At 38.1% G+C, this 22,190-nt stretch overlaps 1 protein-coding gene across 6 annotated transcripts in view; it reads right to left on the reverse strand.

The window, feature by feature from the left end:
* Window positions 1-22,190, reverse strand: part of NALCN (sodium leak channel, non-selective) — a 222,388-nt gene that overhangs the window by 16,386 nt on the left and 183,812 nt on the right. For 5 of the 6 annotated variants that reach the window (XR_010428424.1, XM_064646084.1, XM_064646082.1 and 2 more), the window contains 18 exons: window positions 22,088-22,189; window positions 21,579-21,648; window positions 19,517-19,608; window positions 19,233-19,355; window positions 17,157-17,213; window positions 16,664-16,784; window positions 16,431-16,562; window positions 14,292-14,459; window positions 13,065-13,169; window positions 12,236-12,342; window positions 10,157-10,277; window positions 9,973-10,071; window positions 7,309-7,402; window positions 6,707-6,813; window positions 6,240-6,314; window positions 3,915-4,034; window positions 2,841-2,909; window positions 522-670 (listed from right to left, as the gene is read on the reverse strand). Coding sequence is in view for 5 of the 6 variants with exons in the window: in XM_064646084.1 (XP_064502154.1) it covers window positions 522-670; window positions 2,841-2,909; window positions 3,915-4,034; window positions 6,240-6,314; window positions 6,707-6,813; window positions 7,309-7,402; window positions 9,973-10,071; window positions 10,157-10,277; window positions 12,236-12,342; window positions 13,065-13,169; window positions 14,292-14,459; window positions 16,431-16,562; window positions 16,664-16,784; window positions 17,157-17,213; window positions 19,233-19,355; window positions 19,517-19,608; window positions 21,579-21,648; window positions 22,088-22,189 (1,911 nt within the window). In the remaining variant the exon portion in view is untranslated. The remainder of the gene's footprint in view (window positions 1-521; window positions 671-2,840; window positions 2,910-3,914; window positions 4,035-6,239; window positions 6,315-6,706; window positions 6,814-7,308; window positions 7,403-9,972; window positions 10,072-10,156; window positions 10,278-12,235; window positions 12,343-13,064; window positions 13,170-14,291; window positions 14,460-16,430; window positions 16,563-16,663; window positions 16,785-17,156; window positions 17,214-19,232; window positions 19,356-19,516; window positions 19,609-21,578; window positions 21,649-22,087; window position 22,190) is intronic. The other variant, XM_064646087.1, reaches the window with a different exon arrangement.

The raw sequence follows: 22,190 nt of genomic DNA on the forward strand, positions 1-22,190 counted from the left end.
TCAGACATGGGTCTGAGTATTTTAGTGCATTTTATTTAGAGCTAAAGCAAACTCAAGGCCAGATCCTATTTCCTGTCTCCATTTTCTTCTATAAGCTTGATGATGACTGGGAAATCTCCAGTTAACAGACCGTTTAAAGACCTGTCTCCTCTCTGTATCAGCCTGGAATATGGATCCTGTTCTTGGGTGATGCCAATAAGATGTAGTAGGTACACGGTGTTTCAGCAGCTTGCGGGTTAGCGCGGTGCTGCTTTGAAGCATATTCCAGCTGGCATAATGAAGACCAGCTCTCAGTCTGCTCTGGGTTGGATCAGGTGTCATTTGGGCCAAGGCACAAGGACTGGAAAGACGGCTCAGTATCAGAATAGGATGTCTCCTGTCAGAAATTCTGTTTAGAACTCTTCATCTAGACCTGGAGAATTGTCTGGTTTTTTACCATGGATAAACTTCTCTCTAGCAGAATGTGATTTCTTCAGGCTGCTTAAAGAACATCCCCAAAAGGTAGGAAGTACACACTGTACCTGTTAATGTTCTCTCCATATTTCACTGTACCAAATAAAACCACTCCAGCAAAAGCATAACAAAGAAGCAGTAAGAACATTCCCACTATGATGAAGAAACTCTTGTACATGCTGACAACCACAGTAAGGAGCAACATTTTTAGTGTCACCTGGAAAGACAGAGAAAAAAATCATCTATGATGCCATTTAGGAAAGCAAAGAAAAAAAGAAAAGACAGTTCTTGCACTTGCCATTTGACAATAAATTCTTTACACACATACATTAATGGATGTGCCCAGTAAAAAGGTAGGTTATAAATCTGATTTGAAGTGTGTGTCATTTTTACTTGTTGTAGACATCAGCATATCTTCATCATTTACAAGGTCATTTACAACTCCTCAAAAAGTATATATAAGATAATACAGCTTAGGATAATACAGTGAAAATATATCATAAGCCTAACTCTAATATTCTAGAATCAGTATACTCCTGAAGTATCAGAATTAGCATTGCATGAACAGTGGTGCAGTAAACTACTCTGAGCTTATCTGAAAGTGATTCTAACTGTTAGATAGAAACTACAGATACTGCAGCCTATTTAAAGGAATGGGTTGATGTATAGAGAAGGGGATTTCCTTAAGATTAGTGCAGCTTAATTAAACTATTAATTTCTCATGCAAGTTTGTGAAAGACCAGGGAGACTTTCTAGTATCCTTCCAGTACCTAAAGGAGGCCAACAAAAGAGCTGGAGAGGGACTTTTTGCAAGGGCATGTAGAGACAGGACAAAGGTAAATGGCTTTAAACTGAAAGAGGGAAGGTTTAGATTAGATGTTAGGAAAAATTATTTACTGGGAGAGTGGTGAGGCATTGGAACAAGCTGCCCTAAAAATTTGTGGATGCCCCATCCCTGGAAGAGTTCAAGGCCAGGTTGGATGGGGCTTTGAGTAATCTGGTCTAGTGGAAGGTGTCCCTGCCCATGGCAGGGGGCTTGGAACTAGCTGATATTTAAGGTCCCTTCCAACCCAAACCATTCTGTGAGTCTATGATTCTGCAAAGTTGGCCATAGAGTTAAAGATGAGAACATAATTTTGGAAATTACATAGGCCGTAGGCCTAGATTGTAGCTATTACTTTCTCATGCATGTATATTGTACATTTTACTCTTGATAAAGTTATTGCCCTAGATTGTCCCGACACCCTTAACTGCTTTGGATGTGATGGAAAATTCCCTTTAATGGGACTGAGGGAGTCAGTTTTCTTTATAATCAAGCCAAATTCATGCTGACCTTTAGTCATCACATTGCAACAGAACAGGTAAATTAGTGAAACTCATACAGCTCCTAACATGAAAGCACAAATGACTAGGTTAAAACCTTGAAAAAAACTTTAGAATCAATCTGAAACCTTTGAAGGCAATCACTTGGTCTGGATGCATAGGAGAAGCAAGGATTTTTCATTTGACTTCCAAGGCTCTTCAGGCTCCGTGTAGTTTGATTGAAAGAAAACTTTTTCCCTCTACTGAACAAATCTTTTGACTTTCTGTTCTTAACCCCCCAGCAACCTAGTACAGCAGTCTTTTCATCACATTTACTTTAATATGTCAGACTTCATAGAAGATATTTGGATAGTGTAAGAAGTTCCACAGCAAGGGAATGCAGTGTCACCACTTGTTAAATAAATGTGTTTGTTCTCTGCCTATGCTTATTCTGCCTGTCTACTCTCAATTACACCAGAGAAAATCCAAACACAAAAGAAATGTAAACTTGAGAAGTGACTTGCTTTATAACCATGCAAGTGTTTCCGGAAGAACATCTTGGCCCAATATTGTTTTAAAATTGAATGTAAGTCCTTCACCATGATAAGACATACACTGTAGAGACAAAAGACACAGACCTGCACTCTGGAGGAAGAAATTTCTGTAAAAGAGCACTATCATAATAAGATGAATGCACCAACCACTACTACTGTAGTCTTGCAGCAAAAATAAATAAATAGCATGCACATCACACTGCACTGAAATGGCAAGGCCTGAAAGTAGCACAGTGTATGTTCAGAATTGCAGAAAGCATTTTTAAAACTGTGGTATTGCAGTGGCACTTTGTTTTCTGAAAAAAATGCAACTTTTCCAGTAAGCATAATAGAGCACTATTATACAATATACCTAAAATCCTGACATTTTAAAGACAGTATGTAAAGTTGGAGACTGCTGCTTGAAGTCTCCTTCTTTTTTCTTTGCCTACAAAATGGAGCCCTACAGATTTTGCTTTAGAGATGCATAGCATCTAGTCCTTTAACCTATACCTGAGCACTTCAATACTGTAGTTCCTAATTAATACTTACGTGCTTTCCACAAATGGAGAAAAACCTGAAGACAATTACACATGCCCCCATCATGTATGTGTACGCATTCTGGAACACAAACACAGAAGACTTAATACATTGTGCCCCAAGGATTTCTTGGAAAGATCATGACAATTGATCTTTTAATAATATAGGGCAATCCCCATATAAAATAAGAGAAATCATAAACTAGTAGCAACAATATCAAAAAACCCAAACCCAGCCTCTCCACACATCAAACCAAAAAACCTTCAATCCTCTATTAATTATGTCCATCAGGCCCAGTCTACTTGTCTAGGCAGCCACTGGATTACAGAAACTCCTCAGGCCTTCCAAGCTACTTAGCAGCAGGGGGCAAACTGTGAATGTCAGGGCAAAATGTCTAGTCACAGAAGACAGGTTTTCTTTCAAACAGAGCTTGGGGCAGACAAGAGAGAATCCCACAGCCATTACAGGGTTGTGACTTTGACAACTTGTGATCGATGACAAGTATCAACCATCCCTTCTCCTTCCCTTGTAAATAAAAGAACCAGGACTGTATTTAAATTTAAAAAACTGGTGTGGGATGGAGGGAGAGCTGATTTCCTCCCCTCTCCTCCATGTCTTCTTGGATTAATCATCCCCGCTTAACCAAAACTAGAGGTACAGAATCGCTGGTGGGTTTGGGACAGTCTATATTGTTCAGCAATTTTGAACCAATGCTTTCTTCCAGTCCTTTGCTCCCATTTGCATTCTGTGCATTGCCTCTTTCTTCCTTCTTTGCTCATGAGACTGTTGTTGGCAAGAGCTCTCAGTCTCTTCAGTCTCCTTCCTTTTCTCAGTCACATTACTCCTAAAGACTTGTTTCTACCACATTTACAGACTCTTAACTCATATCAGTAAGACAACCTTTGCACTACATCGTTGTCCATGACAGTGATTCCTCCTTAGCATCAAGCTTAATGTTCTTCAGCCGTATTTCAGCCTTTAATTAAACTCCCGAGGGTTTATCTCAATGTATAGCAGCAATCCTACTGCTGGTGCTTAACAGATGAAATCAGTTTAATCACTGCAATTTCGTTCTGTAAATCTTACCAGCAAGGCAAAGTGAAGTATCACCCATATAACTCCAAGAGATGTCACCAAGAGATCATACCGATTTCTTCTGCTTTGCCAGAAGCCAGAAGGTGACATTGCAATAATCTTCATCGTGACCTAAGGATAAAAGAAATTAAAACTTGTAATGAAGAAATGGTTATTTCTTGCCATAAGATTCCTCTTCCATTCTCTAAAATGTTTGATTGAGTTTATCAAACAATCAAGGACACGTTTCACATCAGCTAAATGTTCCTATGTGGACTAACCAAATAAACCAGATACTGATGTAAGGTGATGTATGTAGAGGGAACACCAGAGAGCTTCTCATACACAATTTGTATAAAACCTCAAATCAAGTTAAGGGCTACTAAATAAAGACCATAAATGTCAGGCATTCATTACATTATTTTTTCCATTCCACCTTGCAACCCTGCCGTTTAATATTTTGGAAACCTAAGCCATATATAATGTTGAGGTAAAAGTCTGACTTTCCAGGTAGTTTTTTGCCTTATAATGTTTTCTGAAGCCTGACTACAGAATGAACAATATGGTCTCTGAATTTCTAATTGTGATTTGAGGTATCTGAAAATATCTTGCCTCCTTCTACCCAGTTAGCTGAGGTGCCCTAGAGAATTGGAGATAGATGCATGGGGCTGGAAGGGATGACAGAAGACCTGTAAACATCCCTACCTTTCTGCAGTGGCTAGTGGAGGTAACTGAATCTCACCCTTCATCTTCCTTGATCACAGTTACAGCTTAAACACCTACCTCGAATATGGAATTTAAGCACCTAACTCAGGTACCTACAATCTTGAACTGAATACCACACCATGCAAATAAAAAACCCCACATCTCCCTTTATTCTGTCATCATCAGTGTGGTAACAAAAGTGAGATCTTCAAATTCTTCCTGTTCTTCTGTACCACATATACTGATGTGAGCAGTAGAGGTTTAAGATTGAATCAGGAGTCGTTAGATTAGACATAGGGCTGTTAGCTATGCAGAAAGCTTCCTCATGGATCATGCCTGCTAGTGGTAGCAGACCACGTACATAGCAGATTCTGTAACGAGACAATGATGCCTTAGGGAAGATCCTGGGCAGGAAGCTGCTTTGTCTCCATAAATGGTGTGCACTCACAGTGTGATAGCTTGCCTGTTGAGACAACCAACTGATGTTTTTTGGCTCTGACAAAGTTCCTTTGAAATTCTACAAGTGTGTTTGTTTCCCCTGACAGTATAAGAGAAAAAAGTAATTCCAAAGACACAGTTACTAGGTAAATTAAAACCTGCCTGCATATGACACAAAACTTTTCTGTGTTGCTCAGTCTCCCTAGAGATACTGATTTCTCCTGGGTAGGGAAAAAAAAAATCAACAATGTGGCCATACTCTAGCTACAGCTAGTGTATACAAGCTATTCACTTCATTGTTTATTCATCACTGCTGGCAAAACCTATCAGTGGAACATAGGAACTGTCATATTGGATTAGAGCAGTGGGAAACATGGTCTACTATCCTGTTTCTGATAGTGGTCAGTATCAGCTATGTAGAATGGACTGACAAGAAAAGTAGTCAACCACAAACTTATAAAGAATTGTGTACTAACCTAACCACAGAGGAAGCATCTTTAACATCATAAATGTGTGCTTTGTTACACTACGGATATCCTTATACATTAAAAAATATATGCATTTCAAAATGTGGCTAAATCATTAGATTTCAATCTTATGCAAATAGGCTAAAGACACCTTGCACAGTTGTTTGTAATAACAATATTCTCATAGAAAGAGAACTGCTACCACACAGGAGCCAGATCTGTGCCCCAAAAGACAGACAATATGGACATAGCTTATTAAAGTATTCAAATGAAGTATGATACTTAAACCAAACCAAAACAAAACTGAGAGAGGTTTGATGATGTCACAGATACAGAGTAGTGGGGATTAATGCACCAGGCAAAATAGAACCGGATCAAGCAAAACTTCCATGAGACAACACAGACCCTGTGTTATACAGAGGGAATTTAATCTGAGATGTTCTGCAAGAAAAGAGTTCACTGGGTTCACCAAAACACACTTTTAAAGGCTCAGACTTGAATATATATAAAAGGACACAAAGCTCAAGGCTGTAGAGAAGTATGACTATGATACATTAAAAGTTTCTTCTTATAATACATGTTTAAAGACAAGTGACATGGAGAACTCTGAATGTACATGTTTAGAAGTAAATACCATAGTGAAGAATAAGGCAGATTTCCTAAAGACAAAATGAAATATGTACATACAAGGCTTAATCTCAAGAAGTCTCAAAATATATTACTTTACCTCGAGGACAAAAATGAAGGTGAAAACAACGGACATTGTTGCTAAAGGTACAGTCACTGGATCTGCAGCATCCCACTGAAATGCAAACAAAATCCATTCATAGAAGAGTAGCTGTTAAACAGAATAAATGCCTCTTCATTGCCTTAACTTTTCTTGAAGCTTTTGTTAGTGAACAGATTTCACTTTAAAATATGCTCAGACAGGAATGGCATCTTGGTATACTCTTCTCTTGTAGATTTATAGAAATTAAAAATAGTGGATTGGACCACAAAAAGGCACAAATTGACTCAGCTCTAAAAGTTACAATTAATCTACAGTGATCTGCCCCAATTGAGATTGTTGTATCTAGAAATCATATTTCCTTACATTCATCACAGTAATGGTTCAGTTGATGGTTAACTGGTGTTAGGAAATGTGCAACACATGCTGTACTACTATAAAGAAACACTTAAAAAAATCACAATTACCTTAACTGATAACAACACAGACTGTGCCAGAACAAGTACAGCAATAGTTCTCTTAAAGAATGGATGCTGAGTTATGTCATACATCTTAGCTCTAAAGCCATCATTATCTGAAAAAAAAAAAAAAAAAAAAGAGTTCGAGAAGGAGAGTTAAAATACACATTTTCCCCCTACTTCTGAACATCAAAATATATTTCTAATTTTCTGCTACAATTTTCCATATCAAATAGGGCTTCTGAACATCTAATTTCAAATACTGAACACCAGTGTTGCATGAAGGTTTTGGTACTTTTAGTGTAAGTGCATCGTTCAACTGCTGTCAGGTTAATACATTCCATTCATATCACTACAGCCAACTGCAAACATTTTTCATTTAGAAATTCATTTTATCATTAAGGCTTATCCTAAAGCCATCGAAGCAGAACCTTTTTTGGGTTGATTTTAATAGCCTTATGGAGAGATCTGTAGTTGGAGCCTGTTTCAACATTAACTTATGCACAACCTCCTAGTGGCCTCACGATTGCAGTTATAATTTGAATTGCAGATTCCTGGGGAATTATGAACACTAGGGCTTAACATGTATAAAATCAAAATATCTTTGATACCCGGACGAGGTGGGAGATGAAGAGGTTGTGCTATCTTCAGTCTGCTTTTCAGATCTTCCCATCGTCTCTGATCTACAGTCAGTAAAGCTGTCCCCTTAATAAACAAAGAGAAGCGTATAAAGCTTTTGTCATTTAACAGCTAGAACATTCAACACTGTAACATGAAAACAACATTCTCTTTGGTGCCTGAAATAAAGTTACATATGCAACTTTCCTTAAATAACACACTGTTTGGGTAAAGGAGTCTGAAGTATCAGCTGTTACTCAAGAGGATTTCTGGATGCATTAGCTGTGTGTTTCCGGAACTCAACTCAGCAGGCACAGTTGTTCTTTGTAGCAGCAGCCCAGTGTGGGCAATGAAACACTGCAGGAGGTCTTCTGTTTGACTGAACATCATTTGCCAGGAAGCACTATTTTAAAGACTGGTCGATTTTGTCTGGACTTTGCAGCAGAAAATCCTGTGGCTTGTCAGTGCCTCTACAGTTTCTCAGGGAACAAGCCCTCCAGGAGACCACTGCTGCTCTCCACAGCTCTTCTGCTTGGGATGTAATTGAAATAAAATAATAGTATGCTATGAATCTACAAGAGCTCTCCATGGAGGAAGCACAAAGAGAGGTGGAGACACATCCTTGGGGTGGGGTGGTGGTAGCTGGTATGTGTGTAAATGTTCTCATAACATAGGAAGAAACAAGTAGACTCCAAATGGAATTCAATGTTATCTAAAATGACCTTCAAAGCAAAGTGAGTTCCTTGTAACTTCAGAGCACTATAAAATCTCATGGAAGGATTCTAGAGTTACAAAAACAAGGGAGACCTTTTCAAGGTAAGTGTCAAAACGCTGCTCTCCCTGTTAGAAAGGAGCTGCACTGAGCTGGGTGAGGGCTGGGGTGATCTTTGGGGCTCACCTGGGAATTGGTTTGTTTAGATGCTTGAACTGAGGCTGGCTGTGCAACTGATAAGGTCAGGATTCCTCCCTCTTAGTGGACATAATCTCTTTATGGAACTGTGTCCCCAGACAGCAGCCTGGGAAGAGGTGCCTTCCAACACAATCCAGAAAAAGTGATAGATGTAAGGATGCTGACTACTTGTGTCAGGGCCAAATCGTACCATTTAGAAATGCTTAAATTAAAAGGAACTCATTAACCCCAATGAGCATGTCTGGTTTATATTCTTGGACAGCCTTCACTGCCAAAAAGATAAAAGGTGGCAAAAAAGAGTGGACTCCTGTAAAATCTAGAAATAATGGTGCCACGTTGCTTTGCTGCTCAGAGACTGCAGTTCCACAAGTGGGATCATTATAAGGGGACCAGAGAGCAGAGCCCTGCGAGTAGGACTACTGCTGGAGGAGCTGTGTTTGCATTTGGACTTTATCACGAAGTGGCAGCTAATACTTGAGTATTGACACATTTGAAGGAAAAGTAATACTGCACAGTTGAACAAGAAGAGGCAGAAGCATCTATAAAAATCCAGTGGAATTCTCTGTCAAAATTTAGTGAATAAGAAAATAAATGAATAACACATTGCTCCTTGTTCTCTAGAACACATACATTTTAACAGGAATGACCACACTTTATCTCACCAAAATTACACTGGAGTTATGCAAATATAAAAATACCTTCAGAATAGCAGAGGTTTTAGGCCATTTATTTGGCTCACAAAGTGTTTGACTCAATTGCATGATGCCTTGCTTGCCCATGCTACATGCACAGTAGTGTGCTGCTCAGCTCCCCTCTAGAAGGAGTCAAAGGGTCTTCCCTTCTCCACAGTTGCATTTGCTACAGAGTTTGGATTGGGGCCGTAGCCAGCAACCAGTCTCCAGCATGAGCACACTGGGTTGTTGCACATCTCCACACCCCAGAGTCTGCAATAATCCTTTCTCTCCAGTGCCATGAGTGATAAAAATACCATATCTCATTATTTTTGTCACTTTGAACCAAAAGATGAAAAAAATTAATAATTATGTCCCGATGCCTCAGGGGCACCATAAGAGGCTCAGAAAATCCCCTCAGATTAAGCACTGGGCAGTGTGTATGCAGCAAATCTATCCAGATTATTCTATCTTTAACAAGTGTAGACATAAGCTGCTCTGCAACAATTCCCCCAGGGACAAGTTTTTCTATTTCTCAGGGTAATCCAAAAAGCCCATGTGAACTTCTCTAGAAAACTAGCTACCTTTTTGTTTAAGTGATGGACAATTATTTTTACAATGTACTCTGCTGTTTGCCAGGAAAAAGTCACACAGCTTTACTCTGGATATGGGAGGGCTCTAATGAGACCTCTTAGCTGCAACACATACAAGTATAACACATCTTTTTATCTGCCACGGCATGTATGCCTACATTAAACTAAACCAGCAGCATCTGTAAATACATTGTGCTTTAGGTTCAGTCTCCATCTAGCAGCATGGCTGGAATATAAATAAACTCAGACAGCTTTGACAGAGTATGTGATGCATTGCTATCATCACAGGTTTCAGTTCTGTAGCAAATATGGATCAGATGGATCTGAAGACTTGCAGTGTTGTAGAATGCAAGATCAGTAAGCCAGTCTTCAAGGCAGCCTTACTAGGTAATGCAGACAGTGTAGTATCAGTTTCAGGTTTCTTACAGAGTCAGTTCTACTGAATAAAATGCCTCACTCAGAATAAGCCACCTCATTCAGTACCTTGTTTTCATTAAAATTAGCGATGACAACTCCAACAAAAAGGGTCAGTCCAATCATGCAGCCAAGAAATACAAAAACATGAATGTAGATTCCATGGATCTGAATAGACAAAAGTAAGATTTATAGTTAAGACAAATCAAAGGTAGGTGGTGTAGAATTCAAAGGCTTTGACGTGTTTCCTTACCGGCCCAACTCGATGAATAATAACATCTCTGACTTCCACCCAGCCTTTTAATGAAAGAACTTCGAATAGTGCCAGCATTGCATTGCCCACATTGTCAAAATTAAAATTCCGAGGATTTGCCCTGAAATGCAGTACACAAATAGGTGTAACTTCAGCAATAAAGTTGTTCTATTTGATACCTTGATTCTTCATAGCCTAACATTTAAATACCCTGCAAAGCTGGTGTGAAAGCTTCTGGAACACATCAAAGTTCTGTATCAAGAATAAGAAAACAGTAGCAACAGCAAAAAATATTTAAAGCATAATATTTTAGATCCCTATGTATGGTTTATTTTCTTACTCAGAATCTGATTCACAGTAATAAAGCTTAAAATATGTTCAAGGTTCAGGTTGAATGAGGCTTTAAGCAACCTGGTATAGTGAAAGGTGTTCCTGTCCATGCCAAGGGGGTTGGAACTAGAGGATCTTTAAGGTCCCTTCCAACCCAAACCATTCTATGACAGTATGTTGCTGCATTTTAGTGGTTTTGCCATTGAAATTAGAAAAATACAGCATTCATGAAAAAATAGATCTGATGGCATTGGCCAGATTCTAAAATAAATTTACCTGTAGGAGATCATTCTCTAACATACATAGAAAATCTGGACTCCAAAGTCAGCAAGATTATTTAGAAAACGTAGTCCACTGTTACATTATCATCAGGAACTGTCAGTCTAAAGCAAAACTTACTGAGATGACATCATATCTTCTTGGCTTACCTATACCATGTGCTCTGATCTTTTTATCAGTTGACATTCAAAAGAGTGTTTGCAATTGAATGTTAAAAGTACCCTCCTTGGGCTAGGTTAGCATGGTGCTCTGTCTCTACAATCCAAAACAGACAATCCAAAGAGCACAATGACTTTTCAACAGTCTATAAGCTAAATAGTTGTATTCCAGAAGAGTTATTACGTGTTTGGTGCCTCTTAAATCCAATCATTCAGTGAAAATAGAGCTCTCAGATGCAGATATTTCATTTTAATGCAGTCCTTATACTGAAATCTGGCTCTTGAAAATCTGGCATGACACAGCCAACAGGTGATATAAACGTCCTTGCAGTAAAACATTTTTCTGCAATATTCCCCAAAGTTTACAGTTATGCTGATTAAGGCAGCTTTTGCTTATTTCTGGATCAAGCTGAACAGGATTGAATTTGCTTACTTGAGGAAGAATTTGTCTGAAGCATACAGAAACAAAGACATCTGCAGATGTCAGAATTTCACTGACTGTTCAAATCACAGCATATTATTTCATTAGTATAGGATGGATCTGAAACCACCACTGCTGGTACATTCTTTATCCACACACATGGCCAATTAAAATAATTGTGGCTGTTAAGATGATTTTGCAAAATGCCAACCAAGTGAAAAATATAAAAAATTAAAAAGAGGGAGTTTTGCCTGTTCAGGTGTTGAGAAATATTAAATGGACTTTATTAGAATACTAATTAAAAAGATATGTTAGCTTTTAAATAATTTTTACTGCATTTCTGCAATAGATAGACCACAAGGACTCCCTGCATTGGAAAAAGAAAGAAGCTGCTAGCTGGCATGGTTGATGGCCACAGAATAGAAAGTCTGGTTTTAGACATGACTTGCTCATTTGTTTTTAGGGGTAGCTGTAGGAAAGTTGATTTACATTTCTTTTTCTTCCATCTTTTCATATATATTCTTAGGTTCTGTGTTGCTGTATGGATCTCATGATGTCTCTATAATAGTACTAAAGAACAATTAAGTGATAATTCTTCTTTGAGAAAATAACTCCCACTGTAATAATATCCAAATCAAACCTAATTCCTATATAGGTTTAGTATCTATAAATCTATAAGGGATTTATACCTTTCTGGTTTATGAAGTGAAGTCCAGAAAAGTTTCATATATATGGCTTTTTACTAAATATGCCTGAATTTTTACCCTTAATATCATTTAAATTACAATAAAACCCCTCAATCAGTAGTTTAATGCCTTGAGATTTGAGCCATTTTTCTACACCAACAGCTGCATTTTTGGAAGAAAAATAGGCAAATATGTAGCAACTCACCAGACTCGTGGCACCCAAAATCCAGGCTTTTTCTCTCCAGGTCTTAACTTTAAATTGAGGTTTTTGGAAACACTTACATTTATTCTGAAGATGCCATGACAGTCTTCCTATAGTGAAATAAACCACAGCCTGAGATTAAACAAACACCCTGAGAGATGCCAACATGACATCATAAACAGGACATTTGCCACAATGGGAAAGCAATGTAAAGAGAAATGAAAGGTTATTTACAGGTCTGTGATTAATAGTCATGGACCTTTATCCAAATGAAAAATGCATCTTAGCAAGGATTCAAAATGCTCTTTTTCTCTCAGGACTGACAGTGCTTTTCAATTTGCAAGACTATGTAGCCTTTCATCTCTTTCCTAACGACCATTGGTCTCTTCAGGTGATGACGATATTTCTCCAAATGGAGTAAGAAACAAGGATAACTTTCTCCATGTAATCCACATAGCATTCCCAGTGCTTTGAACCTCTAGCAGTCTAACCTGTTTTTCAGTTGTGGACCTAGGAATGCAGAGGTGCAATTTTCCATGGTTAATTCCATGTGCCATCCAGTCCTTTGCAGATAATAATGGCATTAATTTGACAATTTTCTTAAAGACAGTCCTCAATATTTGGACTTGCTTTACTTTTTTAATCAAAACACATCCTTATCCTCATTCACTGAATCCTTTTTTACCTCTTCCTCCATCATTCTGATTATGAACAAGAAAGTGCCCAAGATCTCCATTTCTCATACGACAGCTCTGATTTCCTCACTTGCTTTCCCTAGCAGGTAGAAATTGCACAACATACCAATATGTTGAAGCAGAAAAGCAGTTCTTACCCTAGAGATGATGTGAGGATCATTACATTTGGCCAGTTTTCCAGCAAATAGCTGCACTCCAAAGCTTGCAAAAACAAGCATTAAAGTCAGCAAAAGTATAGAAACCTGTAAAGATGAAGTTAGATTTGTTAAGCTCTACTCCTACAGACTTGAAAAAGGGGGTCAGCTCCTTTGGGGAACGGCAGGTAGGATAGTTTTGTGGCATAAACCTGGAGCTATGGCTTTCATGACAGATACGTTACTTTAGGTTCTGATGCAGTAACCAGGTGCTGCCTTAGTATTAGTCTTATCATTAACATAGGATCTAAAAATAGCAGATAAGGATCAAAGCTTTCTTGCATTCCGTGTACCACCTTGCTAAATTCTGTATGCATAAGAATTACCATTCACTTTAAAGAGAACTTTTCAAGTACTTAAATATGTGCTCCTTCTGTTTTTCTGAATCAGGCTTTACTAACTATTTATCCAGGATAGTTACAATAAAGATATGCATGAGTAAATTATAATGTAAATATCTTTAACAGAATACTGTATCTATGAAATACTAACTAGCTTTATACTTTTTGTCCTTGTTCTATTACTGCCTGCAAATATTTTGTAGCTTTGCCTTTTATATCAATGTGACCTAATACAGCATCCTGCTAAGGAATAAAATATTTGTTATTTAGGCTGACAAATATCACATAGGGTCTCAAGACAATAGATTAGGTTCTGATCAAGCAATCACAGACTCCATTACTGTTATTATTACTATAAGTGCATAATTATGATCATAGTAATAACAATAACGTAACAATGAGATCCAGATCTGTGATAAGCAGCTGTATTGTCTCTGGTTGCCTCTCAAAAAACTTGGAGGTAGAGACCTTCAGCTCAGAAACCAGGTTTACTTTTGTTCTTGCAGAGCTGCCATATGCTACTTCTTATCTTCCTTGCCCAACTAGAAGTGTGAATAAGGATTAGTATTCTGAATGAATTATATTAATTCAGTATGTTGAATTAATATAATTTATAAAAGAATTATTAAAGCAGCTTTATTCAGTATAAATATGAGTTACTTATATTCCTAATTTTTAACCTGTTCTGTGGTCATCTCCAGTGATAGCCACAATGAAAAGTAAACAGACGACAGTGGTGAAAAGAATAGAAAACATACATGTTATAGCAAAATGTTATCTTATTACTCCTTCATATATTCTAACAAGAAAAAAAATAATTGGCACATACCAAAAAAATTTCCTTAAACCCACTAAACAGCTCTCGCACCACTTTTCTCATCTGAGGGACTAGTTTGAAAATTCGAAGAGGTCGGAGGCAGCGGAGTACCATTAAGAGCTGAGCTCCGGATTTGGCAGGGACATTCTGAGGCATCCAGCACAGGAATATCAAACTCACCTGGAGATGACAGGGCAGGAAAGGGCAAAGAAGGATTAGGCTTACAATGCCTTACTTGACATAGACACAGCACAGAAGATCAATGACTGCTTCTCTTCCTTAAAATTAAAGGAAAGAATAAGGCAGAAAAGCACCTAATTTAGAAAATGGACTTGGACCTCTTGTGTCCTGGCTTATTGTCTTAACTAACAGGCATCAGCTTCAGTCTCTGTCTTCCCCTTTGACTCAGAATCTACTTGATACTTTTCAGCAGATGGAACTGTTCCAAAAGAGGAAACCAATTTGGCTGATTCAGAATAGGGTCAGAAACTATATTCTTGGAGCAGGCAGCATTATTGCTCTCCCCCCTTTCTCATTTCAGAGATTCTATCCTGAATATAAGAAATCCTCACCTGGAAAATCTGTTAACAGTTTTCTCGACAGTTTTTCCTACCACTTTGTTACAGGCATAAATAATTTTGTCACCACGTGGTCTCATCACATAAATGTTATGTATTGGAAAACATTTTTAAACAGCATAGTTGTGTCTTGTAGCCTCAGCAATCTCTGACAAATGGTTATTGATTTAAAGTCTGTTAATTACTTCTTATTTTTTAAAAGCCAATGTTATTATAGGGGGACAGAGGCGAGAGTGTTACAATGAAGTAAGTGTTACAAAAAATGGAGGATCAAGCTGATATCACCAATATGATTTAAAACATAATATGAATTGTTGAAACAACAGTGACAAAAGACAGCTGCTCCATCAAAACAAAATGATTTGCCAGTGCTTCTAACTTTATTTCATATTCTTTTAAGACCACCACAAGCACATTTGGAATATCCAAGCTACACCACCTAAATTTTCCTTCAGACAAGCAGAGGGATTCAGAGAGATTTGAAGAAACTAATGCACACAGGAATTATGCATACTACAGTAGGAGTTTTGTACAAGTATGCATATTTTTATTTGCTAACAATGGAATCTTAGATACAAATTGATCATGACAAATTTTATGCAGCACATCTGCCTGGTGAATTTATCTCTGAAAGATTTAATCTAAATCCATCAAAGCCATTTTTCTCAGTAATTTCTTCAGTACTAAATAACAGAATAACAGAATATGCTGAGTTGGAAGGGACCCACAAGGATCATCGAGTCCAGCCCTTAGCCCTGCACAGGACCATCCCTGAGAGTCACACCATGTGCCCAAGAGTATTGTCCAACTGCTTTTTAAACTCCTTCAGGCTTTGTGCTTTGACCACTTACCTGAGGAGCCTGTTCTAGTGCCCAACCACAAATAAAAATATTTCATACTGCATTATATGGGCACTGGTTTTGACATTCTGTGGTGTTTACTGTCACACGTGAAGAGGAAATGGACACCCTTCTCCTGTATTTGAATGCACGAAATTTCTCAGGTACAAAGGAAACAGTAGAGCAATTTTTTTTCCTGAGAACCACTACTGATAGGTATAGAAAAATGTTGTTTTGCTTTCTGCTACAGCGACACCAGCAACAAGGATGTGCCCTTCATCAAATATTAAAGGCTTTTGAAACACCTTCTATAAGGCAGGAATACTGTGGAGAGGGGTAGAAGCAACGAGTATCTATGAAACAGGTAAAATAAAGATTCTCCTGCATAAGAATGCTGAAGCGAGGTCAGAGATCTTGAGTTTACTTTGGAATTAAATCAGATCTGACACTTAAAGCATAACAACAGATAAACAATTAAAAGGGACCATACAATGACCCTACACTAAATTGCCAGGTGCTTATCACATCAGTGTATTTTTAGATGTCTAAACAAGTATTTGTGCACATAACTGACAGGAATGCACATGAAAACATCAGTGTCTGAACACAAATTATACTACTATATTTGCATCAGGGTGCAGAGCCAAACTTTTTCATACTACTAAACAATTATATAACCGAAGATATCAAAATTATGAATGCTACAAAACCCTCCCATAAATATAAAAACTTACAAGATATATAAATATGTCCATAACGCCTCCAAAGTCCCTAATGACAGCTGTTGGTGTAAAAAACAAGCCATCTGCCATAATCTTCAGATTAAGCTCAATGCTCATGAATATTACAAAAACATATTCAGCAATCTGAAAAGCAAAGCAGAAAACAGTCATAATTTAAGAACAGGCAGTGGAAAAAACCAAGGTGATTGTGCTTTGTTAATTGTAAAATGATTTGGTGGCAGTACCTGGAGTGTTGGAGCATGCATAACTCTTCTAAAAGGGGATTCGAACATCATGGAAATGCAGGAGCATATAGTAACAATGATCATGACCCAGTCCAGGTAAGTAACCAAACCCAGCAAGTCACTGTGAACAATACATAAGGAAATTCCATTACAGAAATGCCTAGAGTGCTGTGTACTTGTGCCACGCCTACAGCACAGTTAAGTGCTTTCCTATGAAAAATAAATTAAGCTGAGGAGTATCAAAGATTTCAGTATTTCAGAAATGTGTACTAAAACCAGAGAAGTTACATGCAAGTGAAGAAGAAAAGTCTGATTAAAAAATCTGCTTCCTATTCATCCTCCTCCCCAATAAACTCCATGGAAAGAAAAACCTTTTTGGGAAAAAAAAAATATACATGTGCATGCACATATACACACATACATGCAGGTGTGTGCTCACACACTTATGCTGCAGGCTTATGTGACCAAGCAAAGTTACTTTTGCAGTGCTTACTAAAGCTGATGGTATTTGGTATTTTTCACAGCTCCAGTAACAGGATCTGTTTTAGAACTATAAAAAGAAGAAAAGATACAGTAATTTACATTTTATTTTAGTTAACATTATAATTATACCATGCATCTGTCACCTCAAAGTAATTTCTGTCCAAAATCAAGGCTCCATTTTATCTCATCTTAATTTTAAATCTCTGAATAAGTTTCATTTAATTCTATGCAATTTCAGTCATATTACCAACACAGCTGGTATCACTTTAACTCATTGCTTACCTGTAATTCCTCTAATGATTCCTTGAACTGCGAGTTTTTTGGGTTTTGCTTTCGCAAACAAGGATTTAATTTTGTATTTTGCTTGGAAATGAGGGTGCTAAGCTGCTACTGAATTTTACGTACCAAGGTATTTTCTCAGGAGTTCTTTAATTTCAAAACTTCTTGGACCATGGCTGGATGGGGCTCTGAGCAACCTGTCCTAGCAAAAGCTGTCCCTGTCCATGGCAGAGGGGGTTGAACTAGGTGATCTTTAAGGCCCCTTCCAACTTAAACCACTCCTTATGATTTTGTGATTCTATGATATCCTCAGTTAACATACACACACAAATCCTTCCACATGACCTATTCCTTTTACTATTTCTTGAGTCTTTTTCTGATTAATATTTTTAGATTCTACATATCTGAATTTTCCTATGTAATTGCTGTGCTCCACCTACCATGTCCAAGCACCCACTAGGCAGTCAGTAAGAGTGAGAACCACTTTATAAGTAATATACACATATCTAGGAGACATGAGTTAAGTTCTGGCTGCAGCAATTATTTATTGATTCTTAAAGTCAAGCCTTTTCCCCCTATTTTACATAGTAGCATTCCTCAGACTTTTTTACTAGAAGAAAATATGTATCCTACCAGTTTGAAAAACATATCTAAAATATCTTACTTGGCAAGCTAGGTAGGACAATGAATAAAGCAGGTAGGATTTAAAGAAATGAAAAAAAGTACTGTTTAAGAAAATCAGTTTATTCTTATAATTGCAAATATTTTCTTTAAAATGTTTTAATGTAAATATCCTACTACCATCAGGCACTCCACAATGGTAAGAGGCACTGACAAGTTTTTGACAAGTGGATTGGAATGACTGTGTGGGGTTTTTTTCTGTGTTAATTTGCAGTGCTACATGGACCAGTGCACCACAATCAAGTTAGCAGTTGTATAAAAAAGTGGACGTGCCTCTACATACATGGCAGAACACTTAAATATAGGTATTGTTAAAACTGAATATCTAACCTTCCTGCCATGCTAACCAATTTCTTGAAGGGCACAGAGAAAATCAATGACAAAGCAGGTACTGAAACCAGTCCTTACAAGGGCCAAGCTCACAGTCTAGAGCTATCTTGTGTCTTACACTATCTGTTTGCAAGGTGACATGCATTAACCCTCAAAAATTAGGATGCCAGTCACAGACAGAGGTTTAAAAGAAGAGCTGTAAGATTATTTTATATCAAGCTGCTTGTACATAGATCTCTATCTGCCATGCTCACACACACAGTTTAGTTGCTGAGTCTTCCTGATTTTCATCTGGTTTCAGCTTTTCTTCTTTTATCTCCCAGAACTGAACACCTCCCCATCCCATTTTGGGTCCCTAATTATGGGCTACAGAGTCTTTGGGTGAGCATAGGTGTGATTCATTTCTCTTTACCTTTTTCTGTTCTATGAGTAACTAACTGCTGGTGTATAAAAACTTCTCGCTTTATGATGAGGAATAGGAAGGAAATAGCAAGCTGATTCCCCAAGGTCTAAAACTGGGAAACATTAGCCTTTCCTCTCAGTTCACGTCTGTGGTTTCTCCACAGTCTTGTCCCATCTCAGCACCACAGACTGCTCTAACACATCTGCCCTTAAACAGCATTTTATTGCTTCCTTTCTTTCAACAGCAAAACTACACCATAGAAAACTGACCGCCAGCTTGTCTGGTGACCACATTATATGCAGTTTTCCTTGTAAAAGAAAAGTTAGAACTTGATTTTGGAGGATATGAAGGTAAACATATGTTGGAACCAATGTTGATATGAAATGAACTTACGCATTAAAGCGAGCTCGTACCACCACTCGGCAGAAATTCCTGAATCTGTGCTCACGACCAACTATGAAAAGGGGTTTATCAAAATATGGATGATTCTCTCTCAGCTCCTCCTCCTGGACTTTCCTTTTGAAAAAAACGTAAATTATTAAGTGTTATGCATTATAACAGGCAAAAATATCCCTTACACTTTGTTCTTTTTTTCATGTTGACTGTCAATACATTTTACTTCATACAGAGAATAGTTAACACAGAAGATGTGCACTCAGACTTTGACTGTTAAATACCTTTTCATTTCAGCTTGTTCCTTTTTTTCTTGGATCATCTTTATCTCACTGTCTTCTCTCTGTGCATTTCTGTATCTCACTGTGTTTGAGTGCTAGAAGCAAAATGATTCCTTTTAAATAAGGTCTGAGGGTTGTTGTTTTTTTAATGTTTCAGATGAAAGCAAGATATGGTATTTTACATAGAAATATTAAAATGAAAGGTCTTTATTTCCAATTCTACTGCACATCAACTCAGTCAAGCATATTGCACAGTATTTTCCATCTACAACATAAGGCTCCTTATTTTCATCAAGGTTAATTTCAGTTCTAATTTCATGCTCGAGGTTCCATCCAATCTAACTTTTAACTTTAAAAACAGAGGTCCTGTAAGCTCAGCCAATCTCTCTGAACTGGAATGAATATCATCAAAGTTACTAAGGGCAAAGACTGGGAAAGAAAAGGCTTTAGACACCTCTTAAGCTTCTCAAGCCTGCTGCATGGCTGCCACGCTGCGGGGCATGCAGAACATACAGGCAGTGAATGCTGAGTGCAGGGACAGGGAGAGTGAGGGAGGATGCCGTCTGAGCTCATCCAGTGAAGGGTACAATCAGTATTACTGTTCTGAGTTATGTGAGTCTTTGGAGCACTCATGGTGGGGTAATGCTGGGTGTTATCCTTACTACTGGACACTAACAAAGTCACATCTGCTTTAGTTACCTACAGTTTAAGTTCAACAAGAGCAAGTGCTGGGTCCTGCACTTTGGCCACGACAACCCCATGGAGCACTAGAGGCTGGGGACAGAATGGCTGGAGAGCAGCCAGGCAGAAAGGTACTGATTGACAGCAGGCTGAACATGAGCCAGCAGTGTGCCCAGGTGGCCAAGGCAGCCAATGGCATCCTGGCCTGTATCAGGAATAGTGTGGCCAGCAGGACTAGGGAAGTGATTCTTCCCCTGTATGCAGTGCTGGTGAGGTCGCACCTCAAGTACTGTGTCCAGTTCTGGGCCCCTCAATTTAGGAAGGAAATTGAGGTGCTGAAGCAAGTCCAGAAAAAGGCAATGAGGCTTGTAAGGTTCTGAGTACAAGACCAATGAGGAGTGGCTGAGGGAGCTGGGGAGAGCCAGGAGAACAGGAGGCTCAGGGGAGACCTTATCGCTGTTTACAACTACCTGAAAGGAGGTTGTAGCCAGGTGGGGGTCGGTCTCTTCTCCCAAACAACTAGTGACAGGACAAGAGGACAGTCTTAAGCTGTGCCAGAGGAGATTTAGGTTGGACATTAGGAAGAAGTTCTTCACAGAAAGAGTGACTGGGCATCGGAATGGGCTACCCAGGAAGGTGGTGGATTCACCATACCTGGAGATGTTTAAGAAAAGACTAGATGTGGCACTTAATGACAATGGTCTAGTTGACAAGGTGGCATTAGGCCATAGGCTGGACTCGATGATCTCAGAGGTCTTTTCCAACCTAATTGATTCTGTGATTCTGTGATTCTGTTTCTTTGAAGAATTTGATAGTTTGAATGGGAGGACTAATATTGCCCCTTGAATTTCCATCGTCACAGATTTCCACAAAATATGGTATGAATTTGCAGAAATGAAAATGCACTTAACTGTATGAAACTACACCACAGTGAAATTCATGATTACTATTTTCCCTTTTAGTCTTTGTCCTTTCATCTGACAGTTCTACTGCTTGAAAAATATCGCTAAACTTCCACCAGAAATTCTGAAGTGCTGTATGCCAGCCTCAGTGATCTGTGTAATTCCAGAGTAAGCCTTTTTAAGGTGTCCTGGGTAGCAATTGTTGTGTTCCTAATGTAGTATCTACAGCTTCAGTGAATCTATCTCAGCAAGTGTTCCAAAACCAGTAAGTCTATCAGTGAAATAACCATGGCAATTATTTTGAGGATAATTCTAATGCAGTTACAGTATTTGTTATATGACTTCCTTTCAAGATTTCAAAAGATAAATTGTAAGCTACTTCATAAATAGAAATTAGTCTTACACAAGCATTTATTTGATAGTATGTAGTCTTACTTTTTACATTCCCAAAAATCAAAACCATCATTTCTATGAGGACTTACATCTTGAGTCAACGTTTCAAGAGATTTTCCTCTGCTGATTCTCTGGCTGTTGGAACCATGTCTCAGTGACCTGAAACAATAATAATCAATTTAACAATACATCTCAGGATGAAATTTTGACCTTTATAAGATGGCCATTATAAAGCACTGCTCTCCAGACACCCAATATCTCAAATTTTTATCATTTTTCTCTCGCTAACATCAGAAGCTTATATGTTCTTCAATTGTTTTCAATCTGGTCTAACATAAGCCAATTTCTTTCCTTCTGATCTTTAAACTGATAGCTTTGTAGTTGGCAAAGGGAATGACATTTGAAATAAAAAGGCATTTTTTCCATTTATACAGTACAATGAATTTCATTATGGTTACAATGAAGAATGTAGAATTCAGTTCTTTGTACAAGTAGGTAATTTGGGGTTTTCACGTCTTAAGTATTGCTCAAAGTTAATTCTTTTTGTCACCTTTATTTTAAGAATAGTTTTAAAACCATCTCTTTTGTCCATGTTTACCTGCGTTCTTGTCGTATATGATGCTGGACACTAAGTATTGACCTTTCCTTTGCTGGCTGCCCCTCAAATGATCCACTCAGCATGCGTTGTCTAGTGCAGGCCC

The sequence above is a fragment of the Pseudopipra pipra genome, chromosome 2, assembly GCF_036250125.1.
Source record: "Pseudopipra pipra isolate bDixPip1 chromosome 2, bDixPip1.hap1, whole genome shotgun sequence".
Classification (NCBI taxonomy): Eukaryota; Metazoa; Chordata; class Aves; order Passeriformes; family Pipridae; genus Pseudopipra; species Pseudopipra pipra.